The 24,972-nt window shown below is 40.2% G+C and overlaps 3 protein-coding genes across 4 annotated transcripts; 2 read left to right on the top strand and 1 right to left on the bottom strand.

Moving 5' to 3' along the window:
• LOC134197421 (uncharacterized) lies at nucleotides 1-3,863 on the bottom strand. Of its 2 annotated transcripts, XM_062666744.1 has the most exons (6): nucleotides 3,735-3,863; nucleotides 3,348-3,646; nucleotides 3,210-3,281; nucleotides 3,048-3,142; nucleotides 2,835-3,017; nucleotides 1-1,325 (listed from the first exon to the last, which is right to left on the bottom strand). In XM_062666744.1, exons 2-6 carry the CDS (start codon nucleotides 3,634-3,636, stop codon nucleotides 183-185), a joined length of 1,782 nt encoding a protein of 593 aa, XP_062522728.1. In that variant the 5' UTR covers nucleotides 3,637-3,646; nucleotides 3,735-3,863; the 3' UTR covers nucleotides 1-182. The 2 variants fall into 2 exon arrangements, with proteins under 2 accessions (XP_062522728.1, XP_062522727.1); XM_062666743.1 differs by having other exon boundaries at nucleotides 2,835-3,142.
• Nucleotides 3,864-15,211: 11,348 nt separating this feature from the next.
• Nucleotides 15,212-16,509, top strand: LOC134197700 (uncharacterized). Its single transcript, XM_062667047.1, has 2 exons — nucleotides 15,212-15,308; nucleotides 16,007-16,509. Exons 1-2 carry the CDS (start codon nucleotides 15,212-15,214, stop codon nucleotides 16,507-16,509), a joined length of 600 nt encoding a protein of 199 aa, XP_062523031.1.
• Nucleotides 16,510-21,491: 4,982 nt separating this feature from the next.
• Nucleotides 21,492-24,654, top strand: LOC134197104 (succinate--CoA ligase [GDP-forming] subunit beta, mitochondrial-like). The gene is given in 13 exon segments (XM_062666353.1): nucleotides 21,492-21,598; nucleotides 21,665-21,812; nucleotides 22,026-22,131; nucleotides 22,194-22,284; nucleotides 22,651-22,803; nucleotides 22,878-22,961; nucleotides 23,418-23,514; nucleotides 23,600-23,632; nucleotides 23,821-23,982; nucleotides 24,044-24,112; nucleotides 24,115-24,185; nucleotides 24,306-24,426; nucleotides 24,501-24,654. Coding segments are annotated over 13 exon segments (1,308 nt in total). The 5' UTR covers nucleotides 21,492-21,538; the 3' UTR covers nucleotides 24,614-24,654.
• Nucleotides 24,655-24,972: the final 318 nt, after the last annotated feature.

Here is a 24,972-nt window from a genome sequence, read left to right as displayed (position 1 = left end):
ATATCCATATTATCATAGGGCTTCCAACTTTTTAGATTTAACTCACATTTTCAAGACACAACTGTTTACTATACTATCTAAACATATGGTGTCTTCAATCTGTTTTAAATTTAAAAATACTACTTCTACACGAATACTACAATAGCATAGTGCAGACATCATTTTATATTAATGAGTTAAAGTCACATAACAGAGCATTTTTCTTTAGCAATTTCCACTACTCCTTCAGCGACACTTCTCGAGGCTAATCGGTCAATTACCCTACCAGTTGCTCCAGGTACAGTTCCCAAATATTCCTCAGCTATTCCTAACTCTGTTGCTTGTTCCTTCCCGATTGTTGTCATTTCCTTCATTGTTTTTGCCTCTGCTTCTGCTTTCTTTCTTTTTTCCACTTCTATTTCTTTTTCAAGCTTTGCACGCCGAACGTAATCTTCGCATTTTTTGAGTTTATCGTTCAACCGTTGTAACTCAATTAATTCCTCAGTCGATTCTTCGCTTGCTTGTGCCTGCGCAGAAATACGTTGCTGAATCTTACATAGTATGGGCGGTCGGAAGACGTCAAAACAGTTGTCGATGAGATGCCCGAGAAGCTCCTTTCGAGAAGCAGCGCGTAATGCAGTGGCTTTTTCTGTATCTAGTGGATCAGGGTTGTTGACGTATATAAAGTGCTGTATGCCAGGCAAGATTCTCTTTGCAGCCTCACCACCTTCTCGAATTAACCGTCTAAAGTCGTCGAAGGTTGCTTTGCTATCACTGAAATCTCTAAAGTGTGTTCTCACAATAGCAGTGTAATTGAAAATGTTTTTACCAAGCAGTACATTACACATGACTTCCCAAGCATCAGCTTCTTCTTTTGTAAAGCGATCTTTTACAACAAAATAGACGGCGTTGATTCCGTCTTTGCATTTATGGAAGGCGTGTGCGAGGCGAAGGAAGACTTCGTTCTCGTCTAGCCTAGTGTTACCAATGCCAATCGTATCAACAATCTTGACTTTGTACGTCTTGCCAAACCAATACACTGTAGCAATTTCGCTCTGCACCTTCTTTGTCTCGCTAATGGGTCCATCGCTAGTCTTGAATTTTATTCCTGGATCATCACCGGCTAGAACATTTGCACAAGTCGATTTTCCTGCGCCAGTCCTGCCTATCAAGAGGACAGTGCGGTCGCAACGTATCGATTGTAGACCTGACGCACTGGCCAATGACCAATTAGCTGAGTTTTTTGCTGAATGTGGCCCACCGTCTTTTGAGTCTTTCCGACGTGTCTCGCTTCTGAATGTGACTCCTGCACTGTAGCAACAATCCACGTCTGTTGTTTTTAGCGTCTAGACAGATAATTTGATAATGAGGACATCTGCTTTCTGATTGGTCACTCCTATCTGCGTAACCAACTAATAACCACCTACTGTCTATTCCAGATAAAATTAGACTGGGAAGTGCATCAGTAATGAGCATGCAGAGACTAGATTACTAAAATGAAATGGTGTACTAGTTGTATCCGTAGGCGCCTCGCGTTCGTGAGTAACACGGCCAACGGAGTTTTCAGACCGTCTACCGAGTCCTAGCTAGACAATACGTATTTGTTGAAACCCTAGCTGTCATGGAAGTAAACAAGCAAACTTCCTAGTAGTTTAGACTACCTATAGAGGCCTGGTATAGGTAGTCGTCGTTTTGCCATCGTGATCATGAAATGTACAGTCTAGGTATGCACTCAGGTCCGTTGTAACGACAGTGGTATGGTATCTACTGACATAGAAATTGATCTCAGCAAACATTGACTATCAACAGTGTTAGATGCAGCACAGTGTAGTAAAGGATTGATTGTACTGTAGTATGAGACGTGTGAATAGTTGACTGTAGGTGGCATTCAACTCCTGAAGGTGTTTCTTGGTTGTCAAGTACACACAATCCCTAGCTACAATACAAAAGGATGGGGCGACGGAAGTTCATGAAGCGTTTTCGCCCCCGTTTGCTCACTTAAACAAATCATTCCTAGACTCATCTGTAGTCGGACACGGAAACGATTTTTAAGGTAGGTCCTATCATGAAATGTGGTTGTGGGAAGGAGAAATTTGAGATTTGTGTACACACACACACACACACACACACACACACACACACACACACACACACACACACACACACACACAACAGAGTGGTGTGTGTGTGTGGTGTGTGTGTGTGTGTGTGTGTGTGTGTGTGTGTGTGTGTGTGTGTGCGTGTGTGCGCGCGTGTGTGTTATACAATCTAAACAAAACGTCTCATAGCTCAATTACCAACAAGATTGCCATTTCCATTGTGATAGGGCAAATTGTGTCTCCAGGCTAAAAATTGTAGCCCCAGACAAAAACGGCAATAGTGTTATGTAATAGTTATCAGTTAGGATGAGAACAGGGTTTCCAGAGCTTGACTGTTTTGTTGACAAATATCATTTAGTTAATTAATAAATCCTATTCACAGAAAGAATATGAAAAAAAGGAAATGCAGATTATTGTGATAATTTCCACAACAGTTGGTTGACTAAGAATTGGTGCAAAGACAACTCATAACATACTTACTTGACCAAACATTTGACGTTAAGGTTAGACTGCAACTGTGGAAGACTTTGTAAAGACACAGCACGGCACCGTCTGGATAAAATGTTACTGTGCTATGTCAATAACTCAATGCTTGAAGCCTTCTGATGAGGGACCAACAGAAACATTTTTGAGGAGCTGACTACTTTTGTAAAGTAGAAATGTATTTGGATGTTGCAGCCCATCGGTACCTCTTAGGGTCACAATTAGGGCTCCTGTGTCTAGCTAGTTCAACATGCAGAAAGACTGACCACTTACCTGATGATAATGACTAGCAGGACACCTTGAAATTTCATATTCAAGTGCCCTAGTCTTCAGGCGTTCTCCCTTTGCTTCAATCATTGCTTTCTTCATCTCTTGCTTTGCTTGTCCAGTTTCTTGTCTTGCTTGGCTTGTTTCCTCTTTTGTTTTCCGGATTTCTTCTCTTGCTGTACACAGCTCTTTCTGTGCACCCTCCGCTCGTTCTCTTTCCTTCTCCAATTGCACCGTCACCTTTCTCTTCTCTCTGTCCGACTGTACCACCTGATCTTTCAGCATTTCCATTTCTCCCACACCTGGAGCAGCAACTAGCCAAATATCAATCAGTCTAATTAGTCAAACACGCCCAATACCCCACAGGGACTGATTGTTTACCTTGGGGATGTCTTCCTATCCCCTGAGTATTCCCCGTTGTTGTCAGTCTTTGGACAACGTGTGTTTGTCCGACTGTTTTAAGAATATGATGTAAATTTATGAAGAAATATGAGAATGTTATCAGCCAAATTAGCTAACCTTCTTTCCCTAGAACTTCTCTTATAATGTGCTGCTGTCCTGCAGCAACGAGGACCTTACACAATCTACCAACAACATCATTTCCCTTGTATGGCAAAATCTCACACAACAACATGCGAGATCTCGCTTGCTCAGTAGAACATTGCATCAGTCTATGACGTTCTTCCATTGTTACCAAACGATGTAAGAGTAAATGGTCTATTATAGCAGAAACACTCAACGTTTGAACAAGTTCCACCATATTGCTTATAATGTATTGTTCATATTCATTCTGCTGAGATGTGCTCATGGTGGACAATCTAATTAGGAATTAAACGGAAATTAGGAAAGTTGATGTTGCAAGCAAACAATCGTACGTCTCGATCAGATGTAATATCACTCTCTTACTGATGGTAGAAAGCGTGGAAGAGCAATGAAACGCTAGACGGTCAACAGCGGCACTGAAGTGGAAAGACAGAGATCATCACGACGCGTTTCCTACAACACTTGGCAAGGAATCATCACGATGCGCTTCCTACGACACTTGGCAAGGAACTGGAATGTGCGCATTAACACTGGCATCTACATGATGTCATCTACATGATGTCATCTGATTACCAACCAATCACCATCCTCGCATGTGCCGTGGCCGAGAAAGGTCACGGTTTTTGCAAGGTCGGTTTTTGCAAGGTCGGTTTTTTGCACGGACGGTTTTTTGCAGTGACAAGCTACTGCCGTGATACTGTGGCTGTTTGTATTTGCTAGTCTGAAAAGAACTGCTCTAGCTGTGTAGGGTGCCAATACGGTCTCGCCCACGCATTTCTCACGCCTCCGCCCACGCATTTCTCACGCCTCCCTGCAATGTTTTTGACGACACTCACGCAGTGATTGTTCAAAGGGAACGGTCTGAGACGTGAAAATGGCTCGCTAGATTTGATACTTTTATGGAGATGTAGTTTCTTGCTGAGTTTCGTGGCTGTTTACGAGCAATTTGTGTAGAACTCTGTAACACGCACGTTTCCTGGCAACCATTTGCCACCAAGTCTGATATCCAACACCTGGCTGCTCTGTAATTCAATCTAGCTAAGTCAGACAGTCACTGCACATGTTTCTACACAGTCGACCTGGCAAGTGCGTTATTTGCGTAGGCGAGGTCAAAATTTATTTTCTAATATCCGGGGATTATGCGCTTGCTGCAGAGGAGACGCCTGATCGTTTTAGCAGAAACGAGGACCGTTACAACTAGCAACGTGTGCTGAAACTATGGATATTGTTAAATATCTATCATTTCTACGAGTTTGACTGGAATCAGCTGCGTTTCAGATGGGAAGGAGCGCGAACACCTCCGGGGGGGGGTAGGTGACTTCTTTGTCTGTGCACTTTTGTCTCTTGGGTATTTCTGTTTGAAATCGCATGTAACAAGTAGAAGACACGAATTAACGTTACTGGTGATTTTATGATGTTGTGTGCACTGGCGTTTTTCGCCAATTCAAGTGTAGCAAAGCGCCCCACCTATCAACCGTGGTCACGCACGGGGAAGTGTGTAGAGACCACATTTCTGCGCCTGAGCAGTAGTTGGCGGGCTTCTCGATTTGCAATCCATTAGAGCTGATTATCTTGTGTCTGTTCAGCGACTTCCTTGATCTGGGTCGCGTTTCTAGTTGTGTAGTTGTATTTACCAATAGTTCTTGGATTTTATTTACTGCAACAGCCAGAGGTAGGTGACAACTATGCCTACTCTTAGTGCCGTTTTCTAACTTTGACAATAAAATTTGTATTGCAAGAATAGTCCTAGATTTTCCAGTGTTTTTCAACACTAAAATGAGCAGGTGGAAGAGAGGAGAGGATGTTCACCCAGGGAGGAATTGTGTGTCATGTAGTGTTTGTGGAGGCAGATTTCGTCATCCAGACAACTGGAACGAAGAATTCAAGGAGTGGATCATGACGTCATCTCAGCTTGATGTGCAGTCCTGCTTGTTTCCAAAGTGTAGTAGATAGTTGAGAAGGAAGTGGGAAATATTTTGCATATGTGTGCAAATGGATGCAGATGTGCCAAGAGAATTTGAGGAAGAGGAGCCCTCATCATCTGATTCTTTGTCGCCAAGTGTCTATTGACTGTTGTGTTGTCTTTTATGTTGTGGCTTTCATGCTATCATTGTACTCGTGTGTTCATCATTTGTGCGACCAGAAGAAAGTCCATTTACTCCTTCAAAAATCCAAATTTATCAGAGAGAGTCCTTTCCTAGAGGCTGTTGAAATAACTTTTAATTTATTTATTCTAAATAAATGTTTTGTAATGAGTTGTAGACTATCTTAACAACAACAGCAATAATAATAATTATTATTATTATTATCCCAGGTAAAAATAATAATGAAAATAATTAATAATGACAATAATAATGAGAAATTATAATAATAAATAATGTATATGCACACATACAAGTTCTGTGTACTATGTCTTCATGAGATGTTGTGTCATTTCAAGGTTACTGAGATGTCGCAGAGCTCATTGGGCAGCAAAGACCTGGAAAGATCTACTCCAACTAACGTGAAATCACTTGATAGAATTGAGACACGGAGTACTTCAAATTATTGCCTTTGCTTGGTTCATAAGCTTGCGTGTGCAATGTTTGTGTTATGGAGTTTTATGAATGCTAGAGTGGTGACCATACACTGAACAGAATCTAGGTATAGTTGACAACTACATCACACTATAGTTCTTACAAGTTAGAGAAAACAAAGAAAAAACATTTCTGGTGCACTGAAAGTACGTTTGATGTGACTAATTTCCGAAGGAACGATACGTCTTGTATTTAGCTGTGTCATACCTCCAAACTGCCCGTAGTCGTTCGCGAAAAAGATCTGTGCAAAACCGTCTGTTGAGGGGTTCGAATTCGACAATACCGTTGCAGTACAGGCGAATAGTGTCCCCACCATCTTGGAAAGTGTCGTAGTGTGTGTCACGCTCGTTCTCTTGAAGTAGTCGATTCTTTCAGAATGTCCATCCCACGCGACGACTAGGCACGCGAATTGGAAGAGAGCTTCTACGTCGATGCGATAATCCAAAAAAGATGTCTGTGTGGCTCTAGAGTACCCGTACACTGCAGGATATCGAGTATCTGACTGTCCGAGGACGTACATATGATTATTTATTTATTACTTTCTCCCTCGAGTGCCATCCGCGTGTACTCTTTTGCGGGGGCGCGGATGCCCTCGCTAGAAAATCTAGAGAGCGCTGTATCGACTGTACTGTACATGTTTCAGTTTTTCTACATGTTTCTACATGTTTCTTACTTTATTAGCTTACTAGACAACGCAGAACAATCTCAAATACAACAAAACTATCAATCTATTCCAATGTCATGTCAACAACCCCTAGGTACCAGACATCGGTCACTGTGACCAGTTTCTGCTGTGACGGGTTTTCTGCTGTGAGGTTTTTTTTGCTGTGATGGATTTTCTGCTGTGACGGTTTTCTGCTTTTAGGTAATACTGCAAGATGTAGCGATCGAACACGCGTGCGTAATAGTCACATGCACATGTCCAAGTCTGATGTCTCGACTATTTGAGCTTTCTGGCTTCCAAAATTGGTAAGGCCGTTCGCCGCAGACTGCAATCATTATCTGAAACTCTTTACAGGTAGTAAAAACAGCATAGTTCGGCTCGCCGTTCTTGTTGTGCGATTTTCGACTAGTGCAGTTGGACTATTACATGCTATTTCGTTAGAACTAGACTTAGGATGCACGGCTAGCATTCTGCTGCATTTGACCTTCTACGCGGGTGCCCAGAATTCTTGGCAGCAAGGTTTATCCTTATTTGGTAAAAGAGGCGGTACATACTAGGTTTGCGCGGGAATATGTTTGCCTGGTTTTGTGCAAACCACGTAATTTTAATCACAATGGTCACTTATGAAACGGTACATGCACCTATAGTTTAGAGACAATATATTGTAAACTGCAGCACAAACCCTTACGAGTCACTCTAATTGTTGTTTCTGTAGCTACAGCCCTAGTTCACTTCTGTTGTTGCGGCGCATGGCTCATTGATCTACATATTTCAGCGATTAACATTTTACTATTTTAGGATATAGGCTAGGAGATGAGACGGAAGACTTGATGTCGTCGTCGTCCTCCTCAAAAACTGCTGTAGAGTCTGCTGCTCAGTTGCTGCGCGCTTGTGTAGCAACACAACGCCAGCTTAAGCAGCCCGGCTCCAGCGGCCTAAAACACAAAAAGCACAAGAAAGAGAATGTTGTGGTAAGTTCGCGCATGCAGTTGCATTTGCAGTTATTTTGAGCGAGTCTGTGTGCCTAGCTAGTTGATGTATGTATTTTTTAATTCTATTATTTGCTAAAGCATAATTGCCGAGCGTGGTGAGGCTTCTAATCCGGGTCGCACAAACAGAAAGGAGCGTGGTCCTATATGGGCTATCGATCGAACTCTTGGTGTGTGTGTGTGTGTGTGTGTGTGTGTGTGTGTGTGTGTGTGTGTGTGTGTGTGTGTGTGTGTGTGTGTGTGTGTGTGTGTGTGTGTGTGTGTGTGTGTGTGTGTGTGTCATTAATTTAGACCGTCTTTGTGGCCAGAGGCTACAAGAGGGAGGGTATCATCATCAACGATGCCCTACTTGTGTGCGTGTGTTTTACAGGAACGCAGGACTACTCGTGCCATATTGATTCTGAGGTGTTTGGCGAGGCTTATGAGCAACTGGCCTCTGTTGAGCCTAGCTTCTATAGCCAAATGTTTGAAGACGCCGCTCAGAGTTGTCTTAGTGTGATGGGAATCAGAGCTGCAGACATAGCTTCAGAAAACTGTGTGATGGTTTATAAATATTTAATAGCGTTTATTGAATATATGCACATTAATTAGTTCTGGCAACAAAGTATAGCAATTCTCTCTTTTTGTCAATTGTGGGCGTGGTCAGAAAGTTGTTTAACTAAGAAGGGGAGCCAAGCTGCATTCTATGCAAGAATAAATGGCACGCACACACGCGAACGCACATGTAATGTGTATGTACACGTACAGTATGTACCGTAAGTGTAGTCACAATCACTGAATGCAAGATCGAACAACGAGATCACACCGCTTCTGATTTTGAAAGATGACTTTGGCATATTAATTAATACGCACAAATCAACGTCGTACGCAGAGATTGTCAGTGTAAACAGAATCAAAAAGCCTTTACAATATTACAGACATTACCTGTCAATATTTAAACTATTGCATGCACTGCATACATCAAATTGTGTAGTATATTTGCAAATTTATTTGCTGTGCACAATTAAATAGTATGCAATTAATAGAGATAGTGCGTTTGACGTCACAATCACGTGATATCCTGGAAGTCGCCATCTTAGGGGGCATGCGTATTAGCATGGCTAGAGTTGCTGTGTTTTCGGCTGCCACGATCGTAGAATTCAGGGGAGCAACATCCGTTTTTAGTCTATAGCGGCTATAGTAACCAGTCAGGGACCAGAAACGTGTCATTTGAGCAACAGACGACGGGCAGCGTGGATCTCCAGCCTAGACAGAAAGGACTGGAAGCCGTCGCAGCATTCGCGTGTTTGCTCTGAGCACTTTCTGTCTGGTAGAGCTGTCATTTCTAGTATGTTCTATAGTAAAAGGGTAATCTATGCTACTCTGAACAATTCTAGGAAAGCCATCTTTTGCGTATGACTCAACTAACCCTGACTGGGTACTGTACCATCTGCAAGGATGGGTTATGTTGCTACGAGCACTTCCAGTAGAGAGAAATTTGTTCGTCTCAAGAGAAGGTCTAGTACACCTAAAAGCATACAATCACATACAACATTATGTTACTCCAATTCATGTAGGGAATAACTTCTGGCTCCTCCGTCCACAGTTGAGCCTCAGTTCTACCTGTTTCTAGGCCCACAGGTACAACTTTCTCCTCGTATCGCTTCTGCGATTCAACGGAGAGACTTTTAGACTTCTGTTCCATAATCTCTATTCTAAGAATTAGCTTTATCGCACTCGACCATCAGACTAAGAAATCACGGCAAACTCGCGAATTCACCGATAAAATTTGGTTTAAATCTTTCGCAATTAGTACACTGTCGCCGTACTATCTAACACACAGTCGAACGTCCTTGAAATGTTGTACAAGCCGCCGTCGCAAAGAGAGATACCTGCGGAGGACATGATCTTGCCCCTAAAATGGCGGCAAATACGGGTACTACGGGGAACGCCTACTCCACGCCCCCGCACACAATCTCTATAATACAATTACAAAAGTGCAAAATACTCTGGTATTTAATTAATTAACTACTACTAGCTACTACTATGTCAAATTTATTAACAGATAACACTAGACAATTAAAATGACAGCATATGATGTGTACGCAATATTCATTAATTAAGCATAATCTAGTTGATATAAACACATACATGAAATAATCTCTACACACTTCAATATTCATTACAAATCCTAGAGTTTTACATGCAAACAACATAATAATTACTATTCTTACTCAAGATGTATATAAGTAGTATAGATGGATGATGATGACATATTCATAACTCTGCTTAGCTATTATTGAGGCAATCCAGATTTAGAGCTACCGTTAGTTTAATTTAAATTAAGTTAATTATGTTAACGGCTCTCAGTTGGTGGTATCAGTACTGTGTTGTTGACACGTACGGTACAGGTATATATCTTATATGCATCGTGATTGATATATACAGTCGATATTGAATGATATATGCAGTCAATATTGTGATTGACATATACAGTCAATATTGATTGATTGATACAGTCAATATTGATAAATAAATACAGTCCATATTGATTGATATACACAGTCAATATTGATTGATATACACAGTCAATATTGATTGATATATGCATTCAATATTTATTGATATATGCAGTCAATATGTATTGATATATGCAGTCAATGTTTATTGATATATACCGTCAATATTTATTGATATATATATATATATATATATATATATATATATATATATATATATACAGTCAATATTGATTGATATACGCAATCAATATTGATTGATATACGCAGTCAATATTGATTGAAATATGCAGTCAATATTTATTAATATATGCAGTCAATTTTTATTGATATATCAGTCAATATTTATTGATATACACAGTCAATATTTATTGATATACACAGTCAATGTTTATTGATATATCAGTCAATATTTATTGATCTATCAGTCAATATTTATTGATATATCAGTCAATATTTATTGATATACACAGTCAATATTTATTGATATATCAGTCAATATTTATTGATATACACAGTCAATATTTATTGATATATGCAGTCAATATTCATTGATATATCAGTCAATATTTATTGATATACACAGTCAATATTTATTGATATATCAGTCAATATTTATTGATATATGCAGTCAATATTTATTGATATACACAGTCAATATTTATTGATATATCAGTCAATATTTATTGATATATGCAGTCAATATTTATTGATATACACAGTCAATATTTATTGATATATCAGTCAATATTTATTGATATATGCAGTCAATATTCATTGATATATCAGTCAATATTTATTGATATACACAGTCAATATTTATTGATATATCAGTCAATATTTATTGATATATGCAGTCAATATTTATTGATATACACAGTCAATATTTATTGATATATCAGTCAATATTTATTGATATATGCAGTCAATATTTATTGATATACACAGTCAATATTTATTGATATATCAGTCAATATTTATTAATATATGCAGTCAATATTTATTGATATATGCAGTCAATATTTATTGATATATGCAGTCAATATTTATTGACATATGCAGTCAATATTGATTGATATACACAGTTAATATTGATTGATATACACAGTCAATATTGATTGAAATATGCAGTCAATATTTATTGATATATGCAGTCAATTTTTATTGATATACACAGTCCAGTCAATATTTATTGATATATCAGTCAATATTTATTGATATACACAGTCAATATTTATTGATATATGCAGTCAATATTTATTGATATATCAGTCAATATTTATTGATATATGCAGTCAATATTTATTGATATATACAGACAATATTTATTGATATACACAGTCAATATTTATTGATATATCAGTCAATATTTATTGATATATGCAGTCAATATTTATTGATATATGCAGTCAATATTTATTGATATATGCAGTCAATATTTATTGACATATGCAGTCAATATTGATTGATATACACAGTTAATATTGATTGATATACACAGTCAATATTGATTGATATACGCAGTCAATATTGATTGAAATATGCAGTCAATATTTATTGATATATGCAGTCAATTTTTATTGATATACACAGTCCAGTCAATATTTATTGATATATCAGTCAATATTTATTGATATACACAGTCAATATTTATTGATATATGCAGTCAATATTTATTGATATATCAGTCAATATTTATTGATATATGCAGTCAATATTTATTGATATATACAGACAATATTTATTGATATACACAGTCAATATTTAGTGATATACACATTCAATATTTATTGATATATTAGTCAATAATTATTGATATATGCAATCAATATTTATTGATATACACAGTCAATATTTATTGATATATGCAGTCAATATTGTATTGATATATGCAGTCAATATTTATTGACATATGTAGTCAATATTGATTGATATACACAGTCATTATTGATTGATATATGCAGTCAATATTGATTGATATATGCAGTCAATATTTAGTAATATACACAGTCAATATTTATTGATATATCAGTCAATATTTATTGATATATGCAGTCAATATTTATTGATATACACAGTCAATATTGATTGATATATACATGTATTCTTGTTTGTTACAAGCTGTAGAGAGTCTAGAGGATGGATGAAGCAGGACCTGCGGTGGTTGATTCTCCTGCCTTACATCAAGATCTGTCAGAAGAGGAAGCACTAGTGGCTTATTTTCAGCTGGGCTATACTAATGCTCAGATTTGTTCTGTCTTGGAACATTGCCATGGTCTGATATTGACACTAGATCAAGTAAAGAAACGTCTAGTCAAACTTGGACTACGAAGGCGACAACCTGGTGCTGAAGTCCCTCTTGCAGATGTTGAAACATCTATTCAAGTAATTTGTTAATTAAATGGAGACTAAATACATTTGACGTACTAAAGTCCAATTGTGAATTTCAGAACCTGGAAAATTAAAAAGTGCAGAGTACAGTAGACTTTTATCAGGGACACTAAAGGAGATGTCTTTTTTACTATCCCTGTTAGTAGTAGTGTGCTATTAAATGACTTCATTTAATAGTGCTTTCCTATGGTGTCTGCATATCATAATGGGACTTTATAAGCTTTGTGAGAAAACGAGTCTTGTATCATTGTAACGGTATATCCTCCTGTCTGCCTGTTTGTTTGTCTATTTGTTGCTTTTTTGCAAAATGGCAAACAGTAGCTGTATTTAAACAGTGATCAATATAACCAATTGATCATTGATTTGAAATAGCCAATGCCATCGGCCATTGGCTGACAAAAAATGGCAATTGGCCGGTATCAGTAGACCACAGCCTGACATTTTGCTTTAGAACAGTTTTCATGATTGACATTGATTTGAAAACGTACAGCAGCTACACGCACTTCTGGCGTTTGCATTTGTCTGACTGTGGATTGAGTATGAGTTTTCAAGTAGATCTAGTTGCTGCTCAGTTGTATCCAGCTGATGCTCCATTAATTGACTCATGATCACCAACCATTCCACGTTGCAGGGGATGGCAACTGCTTCTTCCGCATTCTGATGTCGTTTAACTTTTATTTGCATGACTGTTGAGTTTCGTTTGGTTTAAACCGTTACCTTGCCATGCTTGGCTATAACTGTTTTAGCATTGCTGTATTTTAAGTAGGGCCTAAGAAGTAATGGAGATATTGGCTCTTCATATAGTCATGTATATTCTATCACTTACGTGTTACGTATCATACTATGTTGTGTGAGACCAAATATCACGCTACTGAGCAATCTTTGTCAATTGCTTAGTTAGTAATACAGCTTTTAAAATTGCTAATTGAAAGTTACTTTACAGGCTGAAATACAATAAATAGGTAACTTCTTGTGGCCCATAATTCTGAGCTACTGATCAAGACAAGCAGTCGTGGGATCCTGACTAGCCTCGACCTCCCAGACCCGTGTAGCGCCGATACAAAATCGTCCTCCACGGGTCTGGGATGGTACCGCCTCTTCTCAATATATTGCGGTTGGTCCTAGGACCAGCATTAGTGTTCAGTTTCATAAATGCATACCTTTCCAATTACGGCCGTAATACAAGAACGACGAAGACATGTCGCGCTAGAACATCGTGTCGCATCCTGCTGCACGGGTACCTTTGTGTTTACAGTAGCTACGGTTTTATCATTTGTGTGTTAGTAGGGAACGCGAACGGGACGTTAGGAAGCACTTTCTTTTACTAGTGGTGCCGCGGACGCGATCGGCATGTGTCTGATCGCCGTGAATCCGCTGCGAGTAGCTGCTAGTCGCGCGTGGAGCTTCGAATTCGCGATGAAAATTCGCGATGCGCGCATCCGCTGTGACTTGATCGTCTGGATTCGATGCGACTTGCCGCGAAATCGCGACAAAACTTCGCCGTGAATTCTCCGCAAGACTCTGTGTAGTAGACGTGATCATGAAGTCGCTGAGAATGCAGCTGGCTGGCTAGTGTAGATGTCGGAGCATCGGTTCGAACAAACGGCTCTACTAGGTGTCGGTATTGCCGTTGACAGGCGCAGAATACATACCACGACGTGTAGGGACGTGAGTTTGCGTGAAGAGCGCACTACAAGTCGTCGTTTGTGTACAGTGTAGTCTTTGGTAGACAGCAGATATGCATGAGATGTCTTCGTTGATTACAGCTGTAATTGGAAAGGTATGCATTTATGAAACTGAACACTAATGCTGGTCCTAGGACCAACCGCAATATATTGAGAAGAGGCGGTACCATCCCAGACCCGTGGAGGACGATTTTGTATCGGCGCTACACGGGTCTGGGAGGCCGAGGCTAGATCCTGACTGCATTAATATTAACAATAATTAATTAAACAAAAGCTGTACATTAGAAATAGATATTTGTACAAATCTGTGCAGTTTTTTTCTATAAATAGTTACTGATGTCATATACTGAATCAGAATGGCGGATTAAGTGTATCAATGGCCGGTTAAAATTAAATTTGATCTGACATTTGTCAGGCTGATGAGAAAAAATTATATTGATTTTTGCATTATAAGTGTTTGGTCTTGATGACTGGTGTCTTCTGGTGATGGTATTGACCTTGTTGGACAGTATGGCATGTGTACATGTTTGTCTACTTGTCTATAAGTCAATTCCTTTTCTATGATTTTGAGACATATATTTCTGAAGGCAATTTATGTGCCTTCTCAAACCACTTGTACAGCGATATAATTGTCATCGGTGTATGTGAAAGTAACATAGAGATAAAGTGAACAGTAGCATGGGAAGTTGTACAGTAGAATGCAAGCTCAACACAGTATCGAAACAAGCGCGAAGAGCAAGATTCGAATTCATTCAGCATATCCGGGACTTCGCAACAAAGATTGCACGTGACGTCCACAGACCTATCTTTACACTACAGTATCTTGCCCGTACGAAGGACGGGCCATGGATCCTGGTTTAGCTATATAGTACACTCAATTTATTCAGTATCTCAATTTTGGTGTTTTCCTGTCCATTTGCTATAATGTCCTCAACTGTTATTGCAAAACCATAGCTATTCCTACAGATAGCTCAGATACAATTCAAGGAAGGAGCTCTAGAAAAAGGATCGATGCCTATAGAAGTTCTCACAAACGGATGATCTGTAACATCCATGCCTTCTTTGAGCAAGAGAAGCGTGATGGGCCAATCATGCTGGAAAGTGTAACAAAAAAGAACGGCAATGGCGATGCAGGTATCTGAACGCACTGTATTCAGAGTTCATCGCCAGTAAACGTTGAGGAGATGTGCATAGTCCCGCAAAGAAAGGCAAGAAGTCTGGTTCAGGTTCTGCCCAACAGGGGACTGACAACTTTCAAGGAGTCATTCGTCGTAGAATTCATCGGTTCTACACAGACAGAGAACTCCCAACGATGAATAAACTGATTGTAGCTCTACAACAAGACATAGATTAATCATACAGCAAACAAACACTTCTCAAAACTGTCAGGAAAATGGGCTTCAAATAATACAACATGCAACAAGAAAATAGCGTTGTACGAACAACACAGAATTATTGCTGCTCGTCATCACTATCTCAGACAAATAAAGAAGTACAGAGATGAGAGAAGACCAATAGTGTAGCTAGACGTACGAGACATCGCTCAACGCGCACCATACCTTGGAACGATGCTGGACTGACTACGACGGCAAAGGAGGTTTGAGAGTCCCATCAGGAAAGGGTGGAAGACTCATTATTCTCCATGCAGGGTGGAAAGAGGGTTGGATTTCTAATGCTGACCTCGTTTTCAGAGGAAAGAAAGGCACCGGTGACTACCATCAGGAAATGAACACGGCCCACTTTACGGAGTGGTTCAGAGAGAGGTTGATTCCAAACCTTCCAGCAACTTCTGTTATTGTGCCAATGCCAAGTATCATAATAGCGTTGTTGAGAAAATCCCAACAAAAACAGCACAAAAAAGGACACGATCCAGTATCTGGACTCGCATGAAATCCCATACGACAAGAAACTGTTAGAAGCAGAGATGTTCATGCTAATAAAAGCAAGAAACCCGGCTTCGCAGTACCTGACTGACGTCTTCGCTAGTCAGCACAGTCGTGACGTTCTGAGATTGCCTGTCGGTCTCTGCGAGTTGAACCCGATCGAGCTGGTCTGGGCACAAGTCAAGGGCTATGCGGCATCTCATAACAAGGATTTCACCATGGCGGGAATTGAGCAGCTTGCGAGAGAAGGCATTACGCAGGTTACAGCTGAGAAATGGGCCAACTGTGTCAAGCACGTCATTCAAGAAGTAGAAAAGCATTATCGAGAGACCGACGGGATAGTTGAAGAAGCGGTCGACTATGTTCTCATTGAAGTAAGGCGTGAAGGAGAAGAGACTTCAGAAAGCGAAGAAACCTTTGTTTCTGGAACAGATGACCCCTGTAGTGATTAGAATGCCACAATTGACCTGGCGGCGCGTGTGAAGTCACAGGTGGTCGTTCTAATTGGTCACGATGGCGTAATCACATCGCGTGCTATACAGGAAGTAGCCAATTCTGTAGTTGTACAATACTGATCAGAAACAAACTCTCTAAATTTGTCTTCTCGTCATCACTAACTTCCTAATGATGTTAGAATTATCTGTTTGCGATGTATAGTTAGCAAGATTCAAGATTTTTCCCACGCTGCCAGCTATTACTTTTCCTACTTTGTTCGAGAAACGGAGAAACCGTGGGAAAACGCAGATATCTTGAACACGTGAGCGCATAGAAAGGTATCTGACACGGCGGTTACGGATCAGTAGAGTAGACGCGACGAACAAAATAGCAATGGTATGTTGGCATGTCATTAGTTCTAGTAAACACTCTGTCTAGACCACCGTGTACAATGTGCAATTATAAATTGAAAGACACCGCTAGTGGCAAACTCTAGTTACTTTTGTCATCAACATCGTCAAAACAAAGACTTCTTTGCCGTCTGACGACTTCTACTCTTCGCTTTAGCTCTAGATTCCTAGCTCGGCTGAAACGACACCAACACAATGTCACGGGTCGTTGGAATATATCCCAATGATCCAGCTCGATTATATGCGTCAGTAGAATATTTCAACGGTTTGCATACGCTTGACTTCCATCTGCTGGGTGGGAATTGTTGACATCTAGAAAGTAAAGCTAGCGTATACGATCGCGACGCAACATTCTCACAGCATATCTCGCTCTCTACCTAGAGTAGATCGGTGTCGACTGCTGCCCTACTTTGTATAAAAAAGTTTGTCTCGCTAGGTATTCATCGCTAGTCATGATCACAGATCAGTACATTGTATAGTCTACCCCCAGTTTTCTTCAATTTTCAAACACACTTTAGTACAATGTCTACAGCAACACTATATCTAGCTGGGAATACAGCAGCACAGTAGGCAAAGTATTCGAATAGTCAACGCCTGAGTTCAAGTCACATAACTGAACACGCGTCCCTGGCGTCACGTTCATTCTGCAGCTGTTCTTCTCTCCTCTCATGATTCCTTCGCATTTCGTTCTTCTCTCTTTCCTCTTTCTTTCGCATTTCGTTCTTCTCTCTTTCCGCATTCGCTCGCATTTTGTTCTTCTCTCTTTCCGCATTCGCTCGCATTTCGGTCTCCTCTCTATCCGACTGCTGCGTTGCACACAAAATTCCAGTGATGTCTCAGTATAGTAGTAGACACAGCAGACTGCTACTTACACATATCAAAAAAATGAGAATGATGACGATGGCAGCAATAAAACAGGTGATGATGACTGCATATGTGTTAATGTCGTCTCCACTCATTCCAACAGTAAGTGTAGTGTGGGAATAGGGACTTTGTCTACAGTATCTAAATAATTATAGAGAGCTACCTAGTGGGCAAAATAGAAAATTGAATTAGCTCAATGACGTCTGCTAAACACAATGTAAACACTCACAAGCTCGTATACTAGCATCTCATATCTAGATATATGTAGCTGCAGAAATGCTACCGACAAAAGTCTATGTGCATACGAGCGAGGAGATCTTTACTTGTGGCTCTGAAATGTCAGTGACTTGGCTGCATGTCTGTCGTGTTTCGTACGTAGCTAGAGATGTACAAAGCAAAGAATTTTGGCAAACAGCTAGGTAAACAAACATGATATCTAATTACTTTCAATACTCCTAAAAACGATCGAAACGAGATTTCTAGAGTAAGTAGCTTATCAGTATGCGTTTGTCTCGTTTATGCAGTTACAGCCTGTAGCCTATTTGAAGAACTAGAGCGACGCCCCTGTTATCGGACACCATCAATCATCGGACAGCCGTGCAAGAAGTAAACGAAGTAAGACTGAGCTTTGCTAAAGCCCACGGTAAGAAGGATTAGTAAAGAGTGTGAGTCCAGACGCGGGCCTTCCAAAGGCTTGAAACGGTTATGCTAGGACGGTAAACGTGATCCTTCTCTGCGACCCCGTTCATCGGACACCACCATCATTCACCGGACACGACCTCCCCCATGAAAACGCAAAGGCAATTCTGCAACTTCGCACCCGAGATAGGTTTATGGGTGACTAGCTAACACAACAACACTATCACAGTCTCCGTTTGCTACTCTCCAGGAGAGATAGCGCACGCTTATTGAGTCGTGGTAACGCCCCTTTTGTCGGACAGTTGTTTTTTCTTTGCAGCAGCAGTCTGCAGGTAATAGTGTCATACGAGAGAGTTGGAAGGAAATATCGTACGGCCCCCAATTCGTTTGACCTTTATTTGACTCAACAACGGTTAGTAGCGGAAACTACTGAATTTTCTCTGCTGACAAGCTCACTCTGTTGGCATCTACTAACCCTCCGGTGCTGTCTAGTCTTCCCAGCGTAAGAATTTGAACTCCTGAGTGTCTTGCAGCACAAGTGCACAGGCTTGATGCACACGAATGTAGCAGACGATTCACGTCATCCATGTTCGAACTTTGCGGTGAGCACATTCTCCCAACTCGCACAGGAACAGCCCGTGCTTTCCTTTCAAGGCCCCTAAATTGTTACTTGGTACTGCATAGGACGTGTGCAGGTGTTTCTATCTCAGTTTGATATCTACCTTTGCCTGACCTTGCACCGTCACGAAATGCAGCACGTCATCGTTGGTACAACCAGCTGTACCGAATGCAGGAACTTTGTTTATTATCAGAGCAGCTAGAACCTTCACCACTGCTTCTCCTAGGTACAGATGAACTAGATAACGTCAAGTCCTTGTCAACGCGCGCTACGTAGTGATCGACTTTCTTTGCAATGGATACAAGAGCGTTTTAGCACTTCAATCCTGCCCTCTCATCGGTTTCGGTTGTCGTCTTCTTTGTTGAACGGCTAGTTCGTTCAAGCGACATCTTTTACACGTCCTAGTGGGGGCGTGGTTGTAGGAGAAATGACTCAGAATTGCCATCAAGCACTCTAGGCAAGTGTTCTGCGTTCTGCGGCGTTCCAGATAGCTGAATTTAATCAACTGCAGTTATTTGAAACCTAGAGCTGTTGCTGAGAAGGTAGGAAGGCAAGAAAATGGGTGTCCGACGAATGGGGCCGCTAGCACGGGTGTTTGACTGACTGTAACTCATACAGATCTTGGCTGACATACAGGGTAACAACACGATTTGTAGGTAAAGAGTTGTTGATTAGCGATATATAAGTAACTAGGCTGAAGGATACGTGTGTGCAATTTAGACGCTACTGTCCGGTGAACGGTGAACGATGCGTTTGTCGGGGTATGCAAGGCTCCGCACAGTTTTCAATCTCACTCTAAGCAGAGAAGAGGTACAATGCTCTCTTTTGGTGCGCTCAATTACAACTTGGATACCTACATTTATGATGTGGTAGGGACTGCGTTCAAAAACGGATAACTGAGAACTCGCGTCCGGAATATGATGGTGTCCGAGGAACGGGCCGCGCTCTACTGTATGTAGAAGGAGTTCTTTCCCGTAGCTGCCGTACGTACGTCCACAAGTAATACGACGTTCGATAAAAGGTGCGAATGACGTCAGAATGGCCGCTACGGTATCTGGATTTGACCAAACAGCGACGTGTCTAGATATTTTGTGGCCTGCTGTATGCATGAAGGGTTACGAAGCAACGTGTCAATGGAAGCTGCAGGTAGAGTTTTCGCTAACGAGTTGCATGTGTTTTGCCGTAAACCACTGCCAGAGGCGTAACCAGCCATGTTAGCAAACTCCTTTGGTAAAAAAAGCACGTGCTAAAACACGTGGAGGAGAGGACTGGGTACGAGTCTAGTAAATTATGTGACCAGGGCTCTGAATGTGACTGTTTGCAGCAGTAACTGCGGTCAGATCACGCCGATAGAAAAGTTGTAACCCTAGTTGACTACACTTAATTTTAATTACGCTTCTATTTCAATTATACTTCCAACGGAGCTTTCAGACCGTCTACTGAAACGCCGAGTCCTAGCTAGGCAATACGTATTTGCTTCAACATACAAACTTCCTAGTAGTTTAGATTACGTATCTACAGGCCTGGTATAGGTAGTCGTCGTTTTGCGATCGTGATCAAGACAATTGAAATGTACAGTCTAGGTATGCACTCGGTTCCGTTGTAACGACAGTGGTATGGTATTTACTGATATAGAAATTGACATCAGCAAACATTGACTATCAACAGTGTTAGATGCAGCACAGTGTAGTAAAGGATTGATTGTAGTACGGAACATGTGAATAGTTGACTGTAGGTGGCATTCAAGCTACTAAAGGTGTTTCTTGGTTGTCAAGTACACACAATCCCTAGCTACAATACAAAAGGATGGGGTGACGAAACTTTATGAGGCTTTTTCTTCACCGTCTGGTCACTTGCACGAATCGTTCCTATACTGATCTGTAGTTGGACACGGAAACGATTTTGAAGTATATCTAAATCGAGAGCTGCCATATAGGACCACGCCCTTTGTGTTGTACGACCCGGATTAGAAGCCTCGCTACGGTCGGCTTGATTTTAGACCTCTATACCTGGTAACAGCATAGACCTTTTCTAGTCACCTTGCAAACGCATGCAACCCTAGATTTTTATTTGACCGTAGAACACAAATCTTGGCAAACCTAGACACACAGATCGACACCGCACGATATTAGTATATTTATGTAGAGTCTAGATCTAATCCAGCGAAGTTTTTCTCTCCAATGCCGTGGTAATTTGATCAATAGACCGTACACGTGCCACAAACTAGAATCTCGACAGCGCGTACCGGTAAGTTACCTAGAGCTAGACGACCCATTGCACCCAGGCTACATTGCATCACTACTGTAAACTCCTACTCTACGGTACCCAATTAGCTAGCAGCTTTGACGCCTGTGCTGGTCTATTAGATCACCAGCGTATCGAGTGCACAAATTACAATGCCATCATCTTTTTCTAGAGTTGGCAACAGTGGCCTCGACTTCCAGACAGTCTTATATAGCGCCTTAATCAGAGCATTTCTCTTCACGCGCGTTACACAGAGACCTCACTGCAGTGATGTATCGTTGTGCTGCTTATTTGCGATTAGCGAACGTTATCAGTCGAATGAAGAAATGCGTAAGTAACGTTTTGTCTAAATTTTATACTTACTTTCTACTCTCTCTTTGTACGTGAACGTTCCAGACTAGATCAGCTGCCGTTTCTCCTGTGCGGTGGTTGAATCTGCACGAATACCAGAGCAAACAGTTGATGGAAGAGTATGGTGTTGCAGTTCAAAAGTTTGAAGTGTGTGAGACGGTCAGAGATGCGGAAGGAGCAGCACAAAGATTAGGTGCACATGATGCTTTACTATATTTAGCTAATTAAAGCGCGCTAGTTAATTAAAATTAAATTTGATTAAATGTCTATTAATTAAGTAGATAATATATGTAAAGTTTCTACGCATAAAGGATTGAAAATTAATTAATTTAAAATCTAGTATGTATAGCAAATTTGTGGATATGATATTAGCAAAATATGTACACATGTTTGCCTTTGTTTTTAGCTCCAGGAGCAGATGAATTGGTAGTAAAAGCTCAAATATTGGCTGGAGGTCGAGGAAAGGGAGTGTTTGATACAGGATATAAAGGAGGTGTGAAAGTGACTACTGAGTAAGTAGTCTACGTCGTCGTCATTCAGCTGTTTGCCATTACTAGCTGTTTTTGTGTTTCAGTGCAAGTGATGTAGGTACGTTTGCTGGTGCCATGCTTGGCAATCGTTTAGTAACAAAACAAACGAAGAAAGGTGGAGAACAAGTGACTAAGGTAGGTATGAATTTCCAATAGATAAACATTGTTACATAATTAATTATAGTTACGTGTTATACAAATAGAGCAGATTTGGTTTAGTTTTTCCACAATACCAGCTGTATGCAGTTGACCTGTTGCAAACCGTATTATGCATGGATGATGTGTTTGTTAAATGATATCGTTTTGCGAGCACATGTAGTCACTCTGAAAGTTCCATGCTAACGTGGATGTTGATGCATGTTATTCATGATTTATACTCCACTCGGTGTCTTTATTTTGTCATCAATCATATTTTGTTATCTAAATGTTGATCTTATAGCAGTAATTATTTCCACTAGAGTATTTTGTTGTATGTTAATTAAGTTTGTAACATTTTTTCAGGTGATTGTAACCCAAGGGTTTGGACCTCCTCGGGAAACATATTTTGCTATCCTGATGGACAGGGAATATTCTGGTCCAACTGTAGTTGCTAGTGCAGCGGGTGGCATGGACATCGAACAAGTCGCTGCTTCCACTCCAGAGAAGATAGTTACAGTTTGTATATTCTGTACAAATAGGTGGGCAATTTATTTATTTAACATGGTTTTGACGTTGCACTTCTCTTGTAGGTACCAATAGATATCAAAGTTGGTCTTACAAGAGATTGTGCTAGAGATTTAGCACTGAAACTTGAATTTAAACAGCCAGATGAGGTGACGAGTTTTGTCTTTATTTTTGTCTGGTTGTTTGTCTGTCTGTCAAATACAGGGTACAATGCTACATATAATTTTATACCTAGACTATGACAAACTAAACATATTATTGCTAACTACAGTGTCTCTTACTACTGCATTTGCTTAAGACAATAAAAGATGAGACTTAGTCTTGAGTAGCCAGCTCCTCCCCTTTTCTATTTTAAAATAGAAAAGGGGAGGCCCCTTTTCTATTTTAAAATAGAAAAGGGGAGGGGCTGGCTACGAGAGACTAGATGAGACTTGAGTCCAATAACTAATTACGTTAACTGTGTTTGTGTTAATTGTTTTTCTGTCTGTCTACCTGTTTGTCTCTCAGACTGTCTGTCAAACACATTGTATTTATAATTTTTTTATCTTTATTGCTACAAGTGTGTTTGTGTTTTTGGTAATATGCATTGTTTCTTAAATTGACAGGCAGCAGAACAGATGCAAAAGTTATACGAGATGTTCATAGATGTAGATGCTGTTCAAGTTGAGATAAATCCATTAGGAGAAACAAAGGATGGCCGAGGTACAGTAGTATAGTACTTACTGTCTACATACCCTACAGAGGGCGAGATGAAACATTCTCTATTACCGTAATTTGATGTTTTCAGTGCCACAAGCATTACAAATCTCAACAACTGAAGGTTGAAAAAATTTATGCAGTGAACCTGGAAATATAATAAATTATTTAATATATTGACAATTTTAAAGGTATATTTATATGTTAATTTTATGAGCATTACGTGTACATTAATACCAATCTTTAAATGGCTTGCTGTTGTTTTATTGCTTGTGTGGTTGCTTGTTCATACTTGTTACAATGTATATTTAGTTCTATGCTATGATGCCAAGGTCAACTTTGACGACAATGCTAAATTTCGACAGCAGAAAATATTTGAAATGGAAGACGAGTCTGAACTTGACCCTCGTGAAGTTATCGCAGCTCAGCACCATCTTAACTACATCGGTATGGATGGCAACATTGGCTGCTTAGGTACATCTAGCATCTGGTGAAAAAGCGTTATAGGATTTTGTGTCTAAACAGTGCTTTGTAGTGAATGGTGCTGGTTTGGCAGTGGCCACTATGGACATAATCCAGTCTAATGGTGGTATGCTGGCTAATTTTTGGATGTCGGAGGAGGAGTCAATGAGAGGCAGGTCATTGAAGCGTTTGGCATCCTTACGAGTGATGAACAGGTGTGTGTGTGTGTGTGTGTGTGTGTGTGTGTGTGTGTGTGTGTGTGAGAGAGAGAGAGAGTCACCTATACTTATCATGTAATTTTCATCCGTTTTTTTCATACTTGACGTAAACTCCAGGTCAAGTCAATATTTGTCAACATATTTGGAGGCATTGTCAATTGTGTGACAATTGCCCAAGGAGTCACTAAAGCATGTCAAGAAGTAGAAGTCAAAGTTCCACTTGTCGTTCGTTTGCAAGGTCAGTGTGATTTAATAGAAATTATTAAAACTTACAAATAACTAATTTCAGATATAAAATTGGGCGCTCTGTAGGTAACAACGTTGATGCAGCAAAGGAGGTTATGAGAAACAGTGGATTAAATATAATGTCTGAGGACGACATGGATGAAGCGGCAAAGAAAGCAGTACAGAGTGCAAGACTATGAACAGCTAGTACTACACACTATCAAAGCAACAACTCGAATGTCTAATAACTGAAATCCTTAAAGGCAATAAAGTTGTTCGTTTGTCAATTTACAATGTCCAGACTCTATTCTACATGTTGGTGCATTGGGATGTGGGTTGTATTGTCTGTGTTACATTGCAATCTTTGTTTGTGTGCCCAAATTACTGCCTATGTAATATTAGGCTCTTTCATTAGCGTGTCTAATAAGTAGATTTTCTGACCGTGTTTTGTTATGGTTAGGTTGTCAGTCACGTAGTGTGTTGGTACAGTAGAGGGCAGGTTATGTCTAGGCACTTCATCCAGAGATTGCATCATAGGACTTCTGGAGACTGTATATAC

The sequence above is a fragment of the Corticium candelabrum genome, chromosome 22 (genome assembly GCF_963422355.1).
Source record: "Corticium candelabrum chromosome 22, ooCorCand1.1, whole genome shotgun sequence".
In the NCBI taxonomy this organism is placed as follows: Eukaryota; Metazoa; Porifera; class Homoscleromorpha; order Homosclerophorida; family Plakinidae; genus Corticium; species Corticium candelabrum.
The sequence above is the reverse complement of the archived record's forward strand: the minus strand, read 5'-3'. Positions and strand labels throughout refer to the sequence as shown.